At 39.8% G+C, this 19114-nt stretch overlaps 1 protein-coding gene across 10 annotated transcripts in view; it reads left to right on the forward strand.

The window, feature by feature from the left end:
• Positions 1-19114, forward strand: part of PTPRT (protein tyrosine phosphatase receptor type T) — a 452370-nt gene that overhangs the window by 182059 nt on the left and 251197 nt on the right. For all 10 annotated transcript variants that reach the window (XM_054081441.1, XM_054081448.1, XM_054081450.1 and 7 more), the window contains exon 6: positions 224-398. In XM_054081441.1, the coding sequence (XP_053937416.1) occupies positions 224-398 (175 nt within the window). The remainder of the gene's footprint in view (positions 1-223; positions 399-19114) is intronic.

The following is a 19114-nucleotide window of genomic DNA, read 5'->3' on the forward strand; positions in this document are numbered from 1 at the left end:
ACACAGATATAAGAATATTTAAGCCCAAGTTCATACAACCCTGTAATTTTTTCAAGGGGATGTCTAGCAGTCTTTCTTGAAGAAAATGTTCTCGTATAAAATCTAAACTTGTGATGTGAACACGAAAATCTGAACAATGCTAAGGATAAGAAAGAATGAATTACATATAGATACATAATCTGTGTCTTCGTAACCTACATTCTTTTCTTGTCTGCCTTTACAGCAGTGGAATGGAAGGGACACTGCGTTAATGGTCACTCGAGTGGTCAACCACAGGCGTTTTTCTGCTACTGTCAGTGTAGCTGACACCTCTCAACGCAGTATCAGCAAGTACCGATGCGTCATTCGTTCGGATGGTGGATCTGGAGTTTCGAATTATGCAGAATTAATAGTGAAAGGTAGGTTGAGATGAATTATTGCATGTCAGAAGAGTCTGCTTAAGCCTGCTAGGAGTAAATGATAAAATTAATTCTTCTGATGTCCTGAAGTACACAGTAGAAACATCAGTAGTTCTCGAAGGATGCTAGGGCTTCAGCTCTGTTATTTACTGTGATTCAAGAGCCAATACTGTGCCTGACACACGCAAGATGTGTTTTATTTACTGTGCTGCTTTTTTTCTCTTCTTTTCACTCACCCTGAGCTGTGCTGCAGGGTGCTTACTGCCTCTCAGGTGGAGAGATCAGAAGGTGACTTAGTTACTCTGGAGACGTTCTGTGTTTGGGATGAGGGGGGCATCAAATGGGCGCAATATGGGTTTTCTTGCTGAGTAGAATTTTATTGATCTAGATTTTTCACTTTTCTGTGAAAATGGAGAGCTGTTATAGAAATAAGGTAATTTTTTTCCCTTGTAGTACTTTCTGCCAACTTGATGATAAATATAAATATACTGATGCCTTTACAGGCATCAGTAAAGGCATCAAATATAGAGTATTGCTTGGTGTGGATATTCACACTAAACAGATCATGAAGAGAATACTCCTAAAAGATGTCTGGTGCTTTTAGTTTCCATTTGGTGTTTTTGCCTCTTGTTCAAACGTGGAGGAATTAATGCGTGATTAAGATGGAATTGCCAGAAGTAGCATATCTAGTATTGTATCGTAGCTAGATAGAGGGAAAATCTTCCAGAGCAACCAAATATCAGTGTATGCAGAGTTGAGTAGGTGCCTGACACTTTCTTGTTCAGGGATATAAGAAGGGAAAAAAATAGAAGAATAAGTTAAAAACATGAATGGTTAAACGTTCACAAAGAGAGTTATTGGTAGATCCATTGCTGGATTACTTGGGCAGACACCTACATAGGAGGAATTTTAGGAGAGTAACATCATTATGGGAAGGTACGCTCCTCTGCTCCTTGCTCCTCTTTAGTAAGCAGGTAAGGTTAAGTGATTTCTTTGAGATTAGTATGAGGCAGCACTGTGACACTCTGGGATTGCATGGATGAGTGCTTCCAAACAGTCTGACTAATTTTAGTGTGGATAATAGCAAATTTGTAATGCAAGAACATGGGCTGAAATGAGGGTAGATTGGAATTGTTTAATTCTGAAGAGATGTTTATTGAATTGCAATAATATACTTGGGTATACATTAAATTAGTCTGCAATTGAAGTTTTGGTCAATTGGTAGTCCTGCCCCTAAACCTACTAAATCCAAGTTAATACTCAATTTTTCACATGCTCCTCTTGATCAGTTGTACACAGAGTTACAGGGGATTTCTTCAGCAAATGTTAAGACTTAAAACTGTTACTATGTATCTTTTTAATGTAAAGATCTGTTTGCTTTCCTATGCATAAGGTGTTTTATTTTACTATTGAGAAAGGAGAGAGTAATTTTCATTCCTCAATATTGAATGGTAATATATGGTAGACACAAAAAAAGGAAGTCTTGCTTTGAAATACATGCACTACTTCTACACCCAACACTGGAACAATAGATAACTGTTTTAGCAAGTGAAATGATGAGTGAAACTAAACATGCCCCACCTTCTGCTACTCCTTAAGTCCTCCCCATTACTTGTTTATGTGACGTCTTTATGAAGAACTTATTACTGTAAAGTACTTAGTGGAAAATTATACCAAAAAATCATGGAATAGTTGGAGTTCGACCTTAGAGCCTATCCAGTTCCAACCCCCCTGCCATGGGCAGGGATATGTCCCCCTGGCTCAGGCTGCCCAGGGTCCCATCCAACCTGGTCTTGAACACCTCCAGGGATGGGGGAGCCATGACTTCCCTGGGCAACCTGTGCCAGTGCCTCATCACTCATGGTGAAGAAATTCCTCCTTAAGTCCAGTCTAAACGTGCCCCTCTCCAGTTTGTACCCATTGCCCCTCGTCGTATCACCACAAGCCTTTGTAAGAAGTCCTTCCCCAGCTTTCCTGTAGCCCCTTCAGGTACTGGAAGGTCACTATAAGATCTCCTCAGAGCCTTCTCTTCTCCACGTTGAACAACCCCAACTCTCTCAGCCTCTCCTCGTATGGGAGGTGCTCCAGCCCTCAGATCATCCTTGTAGCCTCCTCTGGACCCGTTCCAACAGCTCCATCTCCTTCTTACATTGAGGCTCTCCCAAGAGAGGAACAGAGGAGCAGAATCCCCTCCCTCCCTTCTGGCCACGCTGCTTTTGATGCAGCCCAGGATATGGTTGCTTCTGGACTGTGAGCACACATTGCCAGCTCATATTTGGCTTCTCATCAATTAGCAATTTACTAGCTTCAAATAATTACCATATATTTAGTGGCAGGAGATACCTTTGTAGTACTGTGAAAATACTTTTCCATAGAGCTGTTTGCTGTCTATGCTAATACATTTCTGTCTTCTGACTCCCTTGTAAGGCTTGTATAAACGATAATATATTTATTCTTCCCTTTGCACTCTAGAATCGTAATAGTGAAGCAGAGAAACCTATCATTTCCATCTGTATACTGTACCATCCTTTGGTGCTTCAGTGGAAATAGCTCTTCTCTATTTCTTATCTTTCACTGTTGCTCATATAGTAATTTAATACAATTTTGCAGAAGGTGGTTTTCAAAAAAAAACCACCAGAGTTTCTGTCTTGATATACCGATCGCATATGAATGGAATGCTTCTGGTCTGTAATTTTCTTTTAAGTAAAAGCTGTGTAGCAGTTACTTATATTCCGAACTAAATTTCAGATTTGCTTGTATAATATTGTTTAAAAATACTGTGGAAATTGGCTGGAATCTTATCATTTTAGGTATGTCTTAATGATTGCGTCCTTCCTGGGTAGCTGCCAAGTTAAGTAAGTTTGTAAATCACATTTTAAACTGTATGTGTAGGTTTCTTTGCAACCGTTTGGGTTTTTTTCTTTTTATGGATCCCTTTTGGAAATTTTTGATGCCTAAATTAACTACTGAGTAAATGGTAGGATCTGTGGAAATCTGATAGAAAGGGAATATCACAGCATCTGTCATCCTTGTCATAATGGGGAGAGCTCATCTGTCATCAGTCACTTTTCAGATTTTTAGATGCGAGAAACTGATGCTTTCGGTGACACCAGAGGGAGGAGAGGTGGTTTCTTTTTCAGAGCTGTTTACTATTTTTTCTGTAAGTCTTTTCTGGGACGATACTTGTCACTGTAATTGCACTGTCTGTTTATTAACTCTCCAGGTATGCAATGGAAAACGCTCCAACAATTTGAGTCTTTTTCTAAAATGTGAGCACTGGAATTAAAAAAAACCAAAACCATACCAAAACTAACACAGAACAAACCAAAACAAACACGTAGACAAACAGCAAAAAAAGTAGCACAAAAAAACCCCTCTATCAATTTTCCAGAGTTGAGAAATTGTGAAAAGCATGCTAAATAATTAGACTTTTAGATAAATATATATATTTCAGTTTCTCTAGTGTTAAATATACTGCACAAATTCCAGGTTCACAATTATAAGGCAGACTCATCAAGGAAAAGCTCTGCAGGTATTTTGATTATCTCAGTAGTTATTATTGGAGCTGTGTCCAGAGCAGTTTGAGTTAATTATTAAACAGCAGGAAGTCCTCTTAGGAAAAAAAGAACTTTGTGGAGCTTAGAAGTACTAAGAAATAAAAACATTTCCGTTCTACAGCTGAGTCTGATCTTGGGTTGGAACTGGACCTAGAAATGGTCCGTCAGGCCCTTCATAGGTTTTCTTGAATAAAACAAGTGCAGTGTAGGTATGAAAGTGTATAACATGGCATTACGCACGTACCATAGAGTAGAGCTTGTTCCAGGGATTAAAATTTAATTGCCTTCAATAGAATTGTTTTAGGGTGCTGACAATCCCCAAAGTCTTTCTCTTCATGTAAAGCAAGTACTAAGAGAGGTGCTGATTATGAAAAAGGTTCTTTAAAGTTTGTGTTTGTTGATTTGTTTATTTTTTTCCCATTAATTTTCATGTGTGATGCATGTGTGGTTCTATACCCAAAGGCATACGTGCCAAATGTACTCACTGCAACTAACAGGATCAGGGGTCATCAGTGATCTTCAGGGGTCAATATAACCACTGTTTCTGTGGTGATACCCACGTCCCCATATTTCACTCGGGATATTGGAGATGTTGATACGAAAAATAGGCACCGTATTGTACTGATCCTGTTCTGCCATCAGAGTGTCTGGAAGACCAAGTCCATTCCTTCTCTTGGAACGATTTAGGAGATAAGCTCAGCCATAGCACATGTACATTTTAGATTTTACTGTTAGAAACTATTTTTTCTAGTATGCATTAATAAGTTCAGATAGGAATTTTCATGCCTTCCAGCTACTTATCACACTCATGCAGATCACAGAAGTTGCTTGGTAGATCTGAATTCATCTGCCTGAGTAATGCACATTAATCAAGGTCCTCGAAGTTATCACCTTGCAAACAGGAGAAATTCTCTTGCTGGCACAACCGATGGTATTGGTAAGGCTGTGATAATGAGCGTTCCCCTCAGGCTGTGTGCTGTGTCTTTATTTTGTTTTTTTTTTTTTGTTCAGTTTATGCAAATAGATTCAACCTGCAGAATTTACCTGTGCTGTACCATGAGAAGTGTAGATCTGATAAAGCTTGTAACGGTGTTGTTCTTTTTTCGCTGCGCTAGAACAGAACAGGTTGTGTGTGTGTGTGTGTGTGTGTGCGCGCATGTGAACCATTTATGAAGTTTAAGCTGCCTTTGAAATTACTGAACAAGGGAAAATAGCTTTATGATTGCAATGTGTCTGAAAAAGCTGTTTCCATTCCTTTATTTCTTTGCAGTCACAGTGGTGTAGGGAACGCAATACACCCTTCCTCGGTGTTCGCATCTGGCAAGTAATTACTTGAACTTGACATTGCTCTGTTTAATTGTCTAGTTCAGTGTACTCCAATAGAAGTTGCTTTAACTCGGTTTTAATCATTAGATGAGTTTGTGATGAGAAGAGGGAAGACAAAGAGACTACAAGCACTCATTCACTCTCATCAAGAGCTTTAACTCCACTTTCTTTTCTTTCAGTCCAACTTAATGTCTTCCTGTGAAGTGGGTAGGGGAGATCGGAAAACAAAGACATGGTTTCACATAAATCTGCAGTGTGAATGATGTATGTTTTTATTCTAAAGGAAATATTTCTTTCTCCTTCTATTTAACTGCAAAAGTAGAACTGGGGAATGAAGCCATTGCCTTCAGTAGTGATTAATGTGTAATTTATAAATAGGTTCCAGTTTTGAGAATGCACACTTGCATTATAAAATGGAGAAAGATTAAGGAAAAATCTTTTTGAAGCAGAAGAGACTTGACTAGACGTTTTTGAGTTTCCCAGGGATGAAGGATGTTATGGAAATCTGTTTCTTCCTTCCTTGTTTCTGGAATTGTCTTCAGCCTCTGAGATGTGTCTTGGAGACCAGTTGTTGCTGTGGCATTGTGAGCAGACAGCTGATGTCAACTCCTGTTGTGCTGACTGTAAGTCATGGGAAGAGGAGTCCTCACTGGTCTTAAAACAAGCTCTAATAGCCAGTAGTAGTGAGGAGATATCTCAGGGTTGTTTTCTTCTCCCTCCAGACTCTAAGAAATAGTTTTCCTTGTATGAAGCTATGTTTAACTTGGTAAAATATTTGTATTTTTTGATATGTGTGACTGTTTCAGACAAGAAAATAACCAAAATTGCAGTTTTGAATTGAGATTGTACAATCCTCCTCCATCTCTCCGCAACTGAAGAATGCTTCATTTTTTTATGAACAAATAATTTTCTAGCATCCATTCTAGCTCTAAGGTGGTGAGATACATTTCTCATAGAATCACCACCCCAAAATTCGTTGTGCTGGGTTTTAGCTTTGATCTGATGCCCTAATCTTCTGCCATGTAAGATACCACCACTTGCTCCTTTCTCTTACTGGTGTTGGTTCACTGATTCAGATCCCATCCTGCCTGTTATCCCTGTCCAACGGTGACTGTTAAAGAATACTTTGGATCTAAGAGCAGAAACTTACTGAGCAACAGTTAAACAGGGTGTTGATGACAGCAAGCCCTGAACTATTTTTTTTGTAGCCTATGACTTTGAGCAAATAAATCCCATAATAAGACGCTTCCTAGTTCTCTACAGTCCATACTGCCTGCTGAACAGCTATGCTGTTCACCTTCAGGGTGGACCTCGCAGAACTCTGGCTTGACTTGTTCATAGATCTCTCCTAATGTTGCTGATTTTTCTAGCTTTCCTTTTAATGAGAATTATTTCAACTGCAGCATTGTGTTCTGCTATGCTGTACAAATAACGTAAAAATCCCTCTCTGAAGTTATTGCTTTTTCTTCTTTTTTTTTTTTCCTTTAACCAAGTTTCTCTTCAATGCATCTCTTGTCTCTCTGTCTTTCTCAGCAGGAAACTTTCCATCAGTGCTGGTTTGTATGTCAGAAAGAAGCAAATAGCTTCAAGACTTAGGCTATCTCTCTTTGGATCCTATAAATCAGTCTTTGCATATGCTTTACTGTCCTATTTATTAGCCTGCAGCTAATATGGAATTACGTGACAAACTACAATTACCAACTGTTTGTTCACTCAGCGGGATACAGACACAAATAAAAATGAAAGAGGTTTGGATTGCCTATTTCCTTAATTTTCTCTTTTCTTTCCTTCGTATTATGGCAAAGCCTTCTCTGTTGGTGCTGCTATTTATGAGTTCTTTTGACTGACCCTGGTGAACACTGCTGACCAAATCATACTGCCTTTTAATCAGCAGCATGGTGTTATTCAGTCTTCTGAGGCAGGTTGCTCACAAATTAGTGATTTGTTAGTATTTTCCATGAGTTTGAAGTTGAACTTCTAAATATAAGTGCTTCTGTGCCTGCTCTTACATAGTTTTCTGCCATCTCCCTTCTACTTAACCTTACCTCTGTTACGTACCTTTACTTTGCTTGATCGCTCTTGAAAACAATTTGCTTTTCTTTGCCTTGTGACAAGAATATGGTGCCATAGGGATGACCTAGAATATGGTATGTTGGTTTTGTTGCCGGTTGGTTAGGCCACTCAGAGCATGCAGCAATCGCTTAGCTTGTGGGAAGTTTTATGATTAGTGTTCCTAGTCACAAACCCTTGTGCTCTTGAGAGCTGAAATCTTGTAGTGGATAAGCATTTTGTATAAATATCTATATATCTAACTATCAGAAGCCCTAAATGTAATATTTTTCAGTAATTTCTTTATCAGGATTTAAGAACGGGGATGTTCGCTTGATGCCAATATTAAATTGTGCATTCAAAGCTCTGAGAGTCTGTCTGGGTCTTGGTTTTATAAATGGTCTCATGATTGAGTGCTTTGTTTATTTTCTGCTGCCTAAGAGTGTCCATTCTGCTAAGAGTGGACAGGGCTGCATTAAAAGCTGTGTGGGTCAAGTGACACATGTTGAAGGCAGACAGGGCTTAACTCCGCTATCTAACACTGAATTGCGCACTGATAGTAATTAGGAGAGAAATATTCTTTTGTCTCCTAAGATAGAATCTTTTCCCCTTATACATGGCCCGCTCCAAAGCTCTGCCGGTTGGATATAATTTATCATTAGTTAACACTGCATTTAGTCAAGGAGTCTGAGGCAACTCATTCCGTTATAAAATTATCCTCAAATTCACGATTATTCCTTTTTTATGTCGTCTGCTTGGAATCACAGCACTGTTATAGTCTTTGCAATAGGATTATTGGTATTTCCTGAGCATAAAGGAGATTTTAATACTCTTCATTAAAGCTTTGATAGTTTCAGTAGGAAGTAGACTATTCTCTTTTCCAAGATTTACTTTCAAAATAGAGGATCTGAATTTTTTGCATGCCTCAGCCCCAGGGGTAGGAGATCTATACTCACAAGGAAGTTTTATTGTTTTTGATATGTCTTATCTCACAGCTGTAATGAGAGAAAGAAGAAACATCAATTTGACCTTTGCAATAAGCAAGCCATAGTATTTACCAGTCATCCTTGCATTGCGTGCAATACCTTACGAATAAAGCAGAATAGTTTTCAGAAGGGATTGATCACAATTAAAAGTTTTTGAAGGACAGAAAATCTCAACAACGTTAAGCAAGCTCTTTAAATAATTATTTTCACTGCTTTGTGTCTGTACCTTATTCCAGTCCAATGTTTCCAGCTTTTGCATCTGGCAGTCACATCTTAAGTCTTTCTGCTAAATATAATAACTCTTGAAGTAGCGAATGTTTTGTTGTGTAGGAACTTGGATTGACCGTGATCTTGGATTTGTTCAGTTAACTTACGTGTCTTAAGTATCTTTGCAAGGTCCTTTGTTCTGTTGAAGTACTGCTATCAGTTCTGGGGAAAGTATCTCAACCTGGACTTTCAACATCTATTTGTGAAACGTTCTCTTTTGTTTCCCCAATGAATACTCTTGCTTACGATGTTTGTTCCCTTTCTTGCTATGGAATGGGAAACTTGTAGGCACATAGATTGATTTCCTCTCATGAACTCTAACACGAGTCTCTTTAGCAGTGAAAAAGAAAGGTACTATAAATAAGTTTTGCATGGCTAAGAAAAAGCTCAATTCCCTGCAAAGAAAGTTTCATATTGTTTCATGTGGCAGGAGGTGGTCATTGCCTACACGATGAACTTCTGGACTCAATTCAGTGACAAATAATAAATGTATGGATAAGACGGTGTGTCTCAAGGAATAGCTAATGGAAACTTGATGGAAGTTTTTTTTCTTTTATTATTATTATCAGACAGCCTTTTGGTCAGTCACAAAAAGACAAAAAGAAATGTCTTGAGCCCTACAGAAGGAATTTCTATGTCACAGGAGAGCTCTCATAATTGGGACCTGCAAATAGCTTTATGCGCGCTCTTGCACCAGATTTGTAGTAATGCCTGTGTGTACCACGAAGGCTGGACTTGTCCCATAGTATCAGGATGTGTTCCCTGGCATATCAGATTTGGGATATTTTGGGGAAATATGGGAGCTTCTGCAGACCTTCTCTCCCTACCCTTTGGATCAGTGGATGAGTGCTGTGCCAGATATGGGCTGTTTTATCGGCGTTGAACTGCCTAGCAAATATGTGAGCAAAGATATCGATGAAGTGATATTGCCTGTAGCCTTTTTGTTCTGACAACTACAAACTCTACCACCGTCATCTTTGTTTCTCAGCTTCTTATCATGTGCTATGGAGATCAGGAATTAATCTAGGAGGTAAATTTTCCTGATTTTTAATTAGATTTTAGCAAAAGTTTTTCAGAATTCCATGTGCTTGCATTTCTGTGCTTTAAACCTGATCAAAATAAAGCAGAAAGATTTTGTGAGCACTGGCAGCCAGTCTGTGTCACCAGCAACTAGGTGAACTGGTACTTTGGTGAAAATGGAATGAGTATACTTCTGGGATAAATGAGACTCAGATCTTATTTGGTGCTGGCTCTCCCACCATTTATCTTTTTTTGCTTGAGTATCATGTGGTAGTTTCAATCTTCCCCAATTTCTTGCAGGCTCTGGAATGCTTTTTGTGGAAATACCCAGACCTATCACCCATCATTACAGCTATCATGGGGAACAGCACAGCGTGCAGCATATTGGAATTTCTGGCATTTATTAAAGCCTCAAATGCATTTTGTGAGAAAAGAGAAAGAATTGATCTTTCAGTGTAATACTTTGGAGTTTCTCATAGGGAGCAGCCTAAATCAAGAAGTATGTTTCAAGGCTGAGCTTTAAACTGAAAATAATCAAATATCCAGCCCAGGAGAGAGGTGTAAGGTGGAAAGACTATTGTGATCTGCAGGGTACTCTGAAACTCTATCATAAAAACTTGGAATAAAAAGCTAAGTATTGACTGGTGAAGATAGATCCCATCCCTAGAGGTGTTCCAGGCCAGGCTGGATGGAGCTTTAAACAACCGGATCCAATGGGAGGTGTCCCTGTCCATGGCAGGGGGGTGGAACTGGGTGGGCTTTAAGGTTCCTTCCAATCCAAACCATTCTATGATCTGAAGATCATATGAAAGCATGAAGAATTTCCCCTCTAAAGTTTCACACTGTGCAGTTGGTGAGGTATTATATGTGTAACTTACTTCAAATGGCTTCTGTACACTAAATTAGCAACCTCCAGCATTTGCTGTGTTCACTGGTATGTGCATTTTTATATGCCCCCGTTACTGTTCCTTCTCATTAGCTGCTCTCTAGAGCCACAATTCAAGTGACAGGCCATAATATTATCCACTCATTGACACGGCTGTCCACATCAAAAAGTTTTGCTGCAGGTGAGGTGCCAATTTTCTTTATATCAATCAAAATTTTGTCAGCAAGATAAGGCAAATGGCCCTGTGGTTTCTGCAGAGTATATTTATTGTGTTTCCAGTATGAACAAAGAAAAACACAGTAGGTAATTCTGGTAGAAGTGAATGGAGAAAATAACTAATAATTGACCAGTAAGACATTTGAGTTGCCAGGGTTACTCCAAAATAGTAGAGATTCATTTACAGTCAGAGTAGTGCATTTCCTTGCGTTGGGACTGTGCTATTGATACCCATTTCTCTCTGTGTATTTTTGTAAGAAGCTTAAGAGGAAAGCCAGCTTATCTCAAAAGCAAGCAATGAGAATATTGTACGCAAAATGTTGCTTTCTTACTTTTGCTCCCTCATTAAACTAGAATTACTTGGGCATCGTTAAGCAGAATTTGGTGTCAGATCTGTACAAGTTGAAGTCTTTAATGTGTTCTTTCTCTTACTGTTTGTGTAATGTTCCAGGCAGTCGTATCACAAATTGAGAGGAAAAAGAAGTTCACCTTGTTACTGGATGTGTGAGATACTATGTTTTTGTCCATTGGGAGAAATGAGACAACTTTTATGATCAAACTATGATTCAGAAGTGCTTTGCAACAATAATGTGTTTGAGTAACAAAAACATCAAAAGAAACTCCAAAACTGTATTTAGTACAGAACACCAAAGAACCTAACTAGCAGCACAACTGTTGATTACCTCCATGCGTTCGTGTGGTCCCATTGATCATTTGCCATGGTTTAGCCCTAGCCTGGACCAATTTGGCAGCTATTGGGCTACCAGTTCCTGCCCCCTGCAGCTTCCACTCTGGGGAAAGGGGAAAAAAAATGAGATGACAAAGACTTGTGGGTTGAAAGCTAAAACTAAAACAGCTTTAATGAAACAATACTAATAATGAAAAAATAATAAGAAAATGATTAAATATATGTAAATATATGAGATTACACATATACACTGCCTTGATGACTATGTCACCAAGGGGGCTGCAAGAGCAGATGGTGGGGAATATCAGTGGCAGGAGGGAGCTGGACCCAGGAACTGGATTCAGGAGCTCACAGTTCTGGGATCAAGGCAAAAAGGCAGATGAGGTCCTCATTGGCCATTGGCCTTCGAAGAAGAGAGAGACCCTTGTGATCCCTCAATTTTATCCACACTGTGATGTGCGTGGGATGGAATCCTCTGCTGGTCAGTTTGGGTCCCCTGTCCTATCCACTCCTCCCTGCAAGTGTCACCATTTGTTGTTCTTCTGACTTGATGTTCCATCAGCTTTAGGATGGCCTTTGTTTCTATAGGAAGAATGATAAGCCATCACCTTTCTGCATCCCAGTGCCCCGTGTGATCCCTGCTGGAGAGAAACACTGCCTGAAAAACATGCAGTTGACTTTCAGAAAATGAAGTTACTCAGACAAAACTGAGCTGAAATTAGAAAACTGATTCTACTTTAGATCAAAACACAACATCAGTGCAGACTCCGTCATGATTTGCTCATCTTTGAAGTTCCTTTTACACAAAAGGTCATCTATATGTGACAAAACTGGACTATGTGGTGTACAGTTTGGCTAGTGGAGCTATATGCTTGTAAAGGAACAGAACACTTAGCTCTTTTACTGTTTTCTCGCCAGGTATTACCTAGTGGTTATTTTAAAAAGTGTATGCCATACTTGGAGATCTGGATACTCTTTTGTTTGATTTGGTTTAGGTTTAGGTGTATTTTTTTTGGTACATGGCATTCTCTGTCTGACCTGAGTGGGTAGCTTTGATTAAAGATGCTACTCAGAAATCAATTCAGCATCATAGTAGCATATATGCTACTCACCGAGAATCTCCTGTGCTTGAAAGCTCCTTAAAGGAAGAAAGTCATTCTAGATGCACGGTTGATAGTCAAATTGGATATTTGCTAGACCTTTGCGAATAGATGGAGACAGGAGGAAAACTAAAAGGCAGAAATTCTAGTAGTGTTTGTAATTTTCTGAAGTGTTCAAACAGAAATCTGGTGGTTAGTTTGGCAACACATGGCATCCTATCCGCCAGAGCAGAGTACCTAAACTTGAGCAGAGCAGTCCTTCCTCTCAGAGGAGTCTACTTTTCTCAGTTAACTACATAATTGACTAAGACACTTGCTCTTGCATCCAACCAAGGCCAGGTTGGATGGGCCTTGGGCAGCCTGATCTAGTGGGATGTCCCTGCCCGTGGCAGGAGGGTTGGAACTGGATGATCTTAAAGGTCCCTTCCAACCCAGACTATTCTGTGATTCTCTCTGAGGCCATTTTGATAAACCACTAAAGTGAATGTTCAAAATAGCTGTGCTAAATATCACTTAATGCGCATGTTATTTCTTATCATTTCTGAAGTGGCTGTCACTGTTTGCCACAATAATCTTAAAATAGTCTATATAGTTAGGACAGGTAATATAGTCATCCAGGAGTGCAGACATAGGTGCTAATCTTGCTATGTGTTGTATCCCACGCGTGAAAGCAAGCGCTTACAGCCTTAGATTTGCAGCGGAGTATTTGTTAACATTCATGAAAAACTGAACCCAGGGGACTTAACATGGTATGTACCTAAATGACTGTGCTTGGGGCCCTGAGGCTAATGGCATCAAATGTGGCAGTGCATTAGTATCACTTACCTGAAAGAGTACCTCAAACAATTTGTATGTTAAATGAGTTGTCACATACCTTGGTAGGGTCTGTAGCCTGCTTTTCATCATAGATGATATTATATTCCTGTTTGGAATCATCATTTGGAGAGGAAAAAAAAAAAAAAAAAGTGTTCAGTAAAACCCTGCTGGGTTCAATTTTCAGGAAAATTAACAAATGCAAACTTAATTAGAGTAATAAAATTGGGAAGGATAGGGCATGGTTAATATTGCACCAAAAATATATCCAAGAAGAAAAGGAAAACAGCGTTTTGTAGGGAAGTGCATTTGTATCCTTAAGTCCTGACAAGTGTTGCTGTTTAAATCTCTGCATTTTGTTCTGTGATCCTGGAAGTTAAGTTAATCTGCTGTATCAGGGATACACACTTTTTGTTTGCGTGCACCTCTTAAACGCGGCCCTACACAATAAGAAAATTCATTTGTGGTTCATTTGCACTGAGGGTTGTTTTGGGATGAGATCTAGATGGATGTCAGAGGGCTTCATCAAAGCTTCTCCGACATAGTTGACAGTGGTCGGCTTCCACCATCTGTAGGAGTGTCAGCCATCCCTAACCCTGTGCAGGGGTACATATGCACATAAATCCACCCTTTCTTGCATTCTTTTGCACATCCGTTGAAACCAGAACTTTACACGTCACTGATCTTCCCACTGTATCTCTCCTCTCTTGCCCAGTTCATCCTGCTTCACTCCTTCTGTCCTATTCTTATGTCCTGACCAGGAAACATGGCTCTAAAGTACTTTCTGGAATAAATAGATGAGACTTGGAGCTGGGAGTCTTTGTCCGTAGGAAGGAATTGTTGTATTTTAATCTTTGTGTAGTCACATGATGGACTGTAAAAAGGGAAAATAAGTTTCTCTTTTGTCCTAGAGCCATAACTCTTGCAAAAGTAATCCATAATATTTTTACTTGAATCACTGCTATTGCACAGTTTCTGTGGAGTGAAAGAGCTGAAGGGAGATGTAATGGCTATAAACTGGAGATGGGCAGAGTTAGACTAGACATAAGGAGGAATTTCTTCATGACGAGAGTGGTGAGGCACTGGAATAGGTGGCTGCCCCATCCCTGGAGGTGTTCCAGGCCAGGTTGGATGGCCCTTGGGCAGCCTGAGCCAGTGGGATGTCCCTGCCCATCACATGGAGGTGGAACTGGATGATGATTAAGGTCCCTTCCAACCCAAACTATTCTATGACTTTTTTAGATGAATATTGCTGCTTGTTGAAGTCACTTTAGCATCAGCCCACAGGCTCATACTGCTGGGCTTGACAGAAAGTTTGAACTCTTTAGTTTCTTCAAGTGAAGGCAGGCAGACCATTAACATAGAGCCTGGGTTATCTGAAGTTCACGTCTGTTATAGCCAAATCATATTTTACGTATCAATTGAAAAATGGAGCTCAAATTTAATCAGTCAGCAAAAGCCTTTCCTGCTCTTTAAAGACAGACTTTAGTTAAAGCTAGTTCATTTTTAATATGGTCAGATTGCCTGGGCTAACAAGGTTTATTTTAGTGCAAGACACTTTACTGTTAAATGATTAGAAAGGAAGAAACTTCTTGAAAACAGCTTTTTCTTTGTGGGTTTTTGGAGGAAAAGAAACTACAGTAAATAGCACTGCCATCTGTTTCTATCTGAAAAATTTGGGCTGTGAATGTCCTTGGAAAAGCTGAAAAGCCTGTGTGGATTCTTTTTTTTAGTAGTTAAAAATGAGTAATTTTAGAATTTTTGTTTAATTTTGTGTTGATTTGATTGCATTGAACCAGATGTTGGGTTTTTTTTTTTCCCTAAGAGTCTGCACCAAATTGGTGCATGTGTGTGATACGTGCTTTGAGAAAATGCGTGGCTAGCGATTTTTGAGAGCATGATCTAGAGATTTGAGGATGCACTGTCTCGCACATTTTTTAACAGTTAAGTAAGGATGGAAATATCTGCAAACCTGCTCTACTACCTATGATGAATGAGCTTATTTGTCCAAACAGGTTTTCTATGTATAATGCACATTTTTTTGCATCTGTCCACTCTCTTCCCTAGTGTATTTACTGTGAAAGTAAAACAATTTTGATTTCAGGAAGTCTTTTACTCCCTGAGGTATTGTTCATCACTATTATGTGCCACATGAATGAAGTTAAAGCAGTGTATCAACTAGAACAAGTAAAAACTTCTGTATTGGCTGGAAACTACAGATATAATAATGAATATTTTTACGTATCTGGAAACACTGTGTTCCTGTAAAAGCCTGCTAGTTTTATTTTAAATAGGGAGCATAAATATCTGAGTCATTCACTCACATGTTTGCGCTTCCTCTAGAGAAAAAGCCTTTGCTTCTTTATTTAAGGCATCTAACAATACTTATTCACATGCCACATGTCTTTTTAATAACTAAATAAGGACTTTTGACTAAGTACCATAAAACAAATTAGTACAGAGCATAAATATCTATTATATTGTTCCTGAATAAGAAATAACCTCCATTTCCACTCTCTCATTCAACCCTTTAGTTTATTGATAAATGTCTTCCGAGGAGTCTGTTCTAGCAGATCTACTTGACCTCTCTAATCTTCTGTGCCAAAATGACATGTAACGTTTCCTTGGGAAATGATTTATTTCTTATTCTGTGTGGTGGATTAAATAAGCATCACTGGGTTCCTGAGTATCTTGCAGGAATTTTCTCTGAATTAACCTTAAATATTCTGTGTCTCTCTCAAGAAATGCAGTTCCTCTCGGTGCCGTAATTGCTGGATTTGGACTTGAATCCTCCCAGCTGGATCCTACTGGTAGCAGTGTTTGGCACTGTGGACTGACCTAAAATAAGTGTGACTCCAGGCATCATTCCTTTCAGCAGCACCCATTGGTGCTTCAGAAGCCTTGGACAAAAGTTCTCTGTCTTGTTCCCTCTATAGTTCATCAGATTTGGCTCCTTGGTCTCATTCCTTTATTTGTTTCTTGCCGACAGTTGTCTCCTAAGCCCTATTGTGCTTTCTTGAACTTCTCCGTTATTAATACAAAGACCTTGTTTGAGGGTGGTCCTGAGTTTCCAGTGGACGACACCTATTAAGCCAATAACGGACCTATAATGCCATTACCTTGAATTACAGTGGTGATAATTTGCTCGTCCTCTGGACTTTGCTGGTGGCAGTAAGGTTGGCAGCATCTGTAGACCCTGCTGTGAAGCCGGTGGCTTTATTCCTAAGCCTGCTCCCTGAGCTAGGTTGTACCTTGGCTCTGATTTCTCGTCTTCCACCTGTTAAGATGAAAGACTCTGGTGTTATCCATCGAACAAGATTGCCCATACTTTGGTCCCTACGCTTGTGCTGAATGTCATCAACGTGTCTGGATATGTGTTGCTAGTCAAGTCACCATACTAATTCATACTTCAGATCATATGAATTCGTAAATATATATAGAAAGCTGTCTGATTTAATTAAAGCCATAAAAGGCATTATTTAATGTGTTTGAAATAGTGACATTTTTTGTACCACCTTGTCATTATGTAATTTTACCTGGGTGCTTTTGTCTGGGTGCCTTAATCAGAAAAGCACACAGATATGGAATACTTTTCCTCTCTTATCTCAGTGGCAGGGCAATTAGTGCATTTCTGCTGGCTACTGACTTTGAATCATGTGTGGTTATAGTACTTTTATTCACAAGCTGTCACTATTATGTTCTAATCTATCTAGTTCACATGCTATCCTTCAAGATTGCATTGTGAAGTGGAAATAAAAGAAAAAAGATTTAGTGAAAAAGTAATGCCTAAACAGTAGCCTTATTCTTCAGGGAGAAAATAAAATACCTGCTGACAGCTCTTACCTTAATGATGTTCTTGCTTCTGTCAAAACATCAACCCCATAATTTCCATTGGCATTTACAAGACTCTTTAAAGAGATGCATAGGAAAGCAGAGTGTTTTGATGGGTACTTTTTTTAGTTGGAATCCCTTTTCCATAGCCGCAATTTTATTTGAAAAGGATCTTTTTCCATCTGTCTCCTCTCAGATTGATTAGAGAAGGTTTTGGGAGCAAGAGGAAGTGAAAGGGAGAGAAGAGAGAAAATGTACCCATATCACAAGATTCTCTACTGAAATGTAATTACCCCGCAGGAACTGCTGCTACACAATCTCATTTTAATGACTGCAAAAAGATATTTGCAACCTGGACAAGCTGGCAATGAGGAGCTGGGCTACTCCAGTATCTTTGTGTATTTACAAGACACTGAAATTCTTCCTTTGCCAGAGGTATACGATGGAGTGGAGGAGGTAGCAACGTCAATTAAAGTAATTTATCGGTGTTTAGGATCAGTCCTAACCTCCTCCCTGCAAGTTCTGGTGTGCTTTGCAAGTGCTCCTGTCCACTCCGTAGTTGCACATATCTGTTCTGGCATCTACAGAGAAGCTTTGTGCGTGGCAGCGTGGACCCCGGTACTATGGTAGTTCTGGTATGCTGGAAAGCCTGTATGAGGGTGAGCTGCAAGCGGTGTGGTAAAATGAGTTTGTTTTCCTCAAATAACGTAGTCTGATAGTAATCCATCTGGTTAATATAGGAGAAGAGTGAGGGGCGCGATATTGCTATTGGGGCACTGAGCCCAACTGTTTGCCTGAACTGTCTTTGAAAGTGGAAGAGGCTCACTGCCTGCAGGGAAGGAAAGCCAATGACTGGAAAATTAGGGATCCTAAATTAATTCACACTCATACAGCCAGCTTGTGAATTCAGTGGTCTTTGAATTTGATTTTTGGCTCTCAAGGATTTACCACTCGTTAACTTTTCTCTTAAAGTCAAAGTGTGCTCGAAAGCATTATATACTTAAGGTAAGGCAGAGCTCAAAGCCCTGTGGTTACAGAGTAGATAAATGAGGTGAAAAATGTCATCGCGGAGGGAATGGTGACCCGTGTGTTGTCACATTAAAGAAGGAACAGTGCTGAGGAGAGTGGTGGAAGAAGACCACTAAGCACAGACTACCTGGAAGAAGGCATTACACACCAACCTCCTTCACTGCCTGTTTCCTCTCTGGAGGAACTGGGAGGGATTGAGCACAGCCTGTGGCAAAAAGCAAAGGTTCTTGACACTGGGGAGCTGCTAAGAGACATCTCTGGCTTGAGCTGAGCGAGGGGAAGGGAAAGGAAGGGTGTTTATGTAACTATTTATGCAGTTGTGTATGTTCTCCTTTTTTTAACTCAACATCCCCAATCCAAAGTTTGTGTTAACTGGTAACAAATTAAATTAGGAGAAAATATCCCAGTTGAGACTGTTAGACTTCCGTCCTTCCTTCCGTCCTTCCTTCCGTCCTTCCTTCCGTCCTTCCTTCCGTCCTTCCTTCCTCTTTCATGACTGCAGTGTGGATATGTGATCCTCTGTGGACTGCAGGTCCACTCTCTTACTTTCACCATGGCCTTCTCCACTGGCTGCAGGGAAATCCTGCTCTGAGCACATCTTCCCCCTCCTTTTTTACTGACCTCGATGTCTGAAGGGTTTTCTCTCACATTTTCCACACTTCTCTCACACACAGCTGCTGCACAGCGTTTTTCACCCTTTTTTAAATACGTTATGATGGAGTCATCATCAATGCTGGTGATTGGCTCAGCTTGGGGATGTGGTGGGGACATCTGGGGCTGGCCGAAACTGGCTCTGACATGGGGGCTGCTCCGGATCCTTTCTTACAGAAGTCATCTCTGTGGCACTCCCCAAACCTCACATCAACTCAAATATGACTTGATAAGGGGCAGTCACAAATCAACTAGTTAAGAGAAAACAGCCTCCCATGTTTTCATAGCGTAACGATT

This window comes from Cuculus canorus, chromosome 16, assembly GCF_017976375.1.
Source record: "Cuculus canorus isolate bCucCan1 chromosome 16, bCucCan1.pri, whole genome shotgun sequence".
In the NCBI taxonomy this organism is placed as follows: domain Eukaryota; kingdom Metazoa; phylum Chordata; class Aves; order Cuculiformes; family Cuculidae; genus Cuculus; species Cuculus canorus.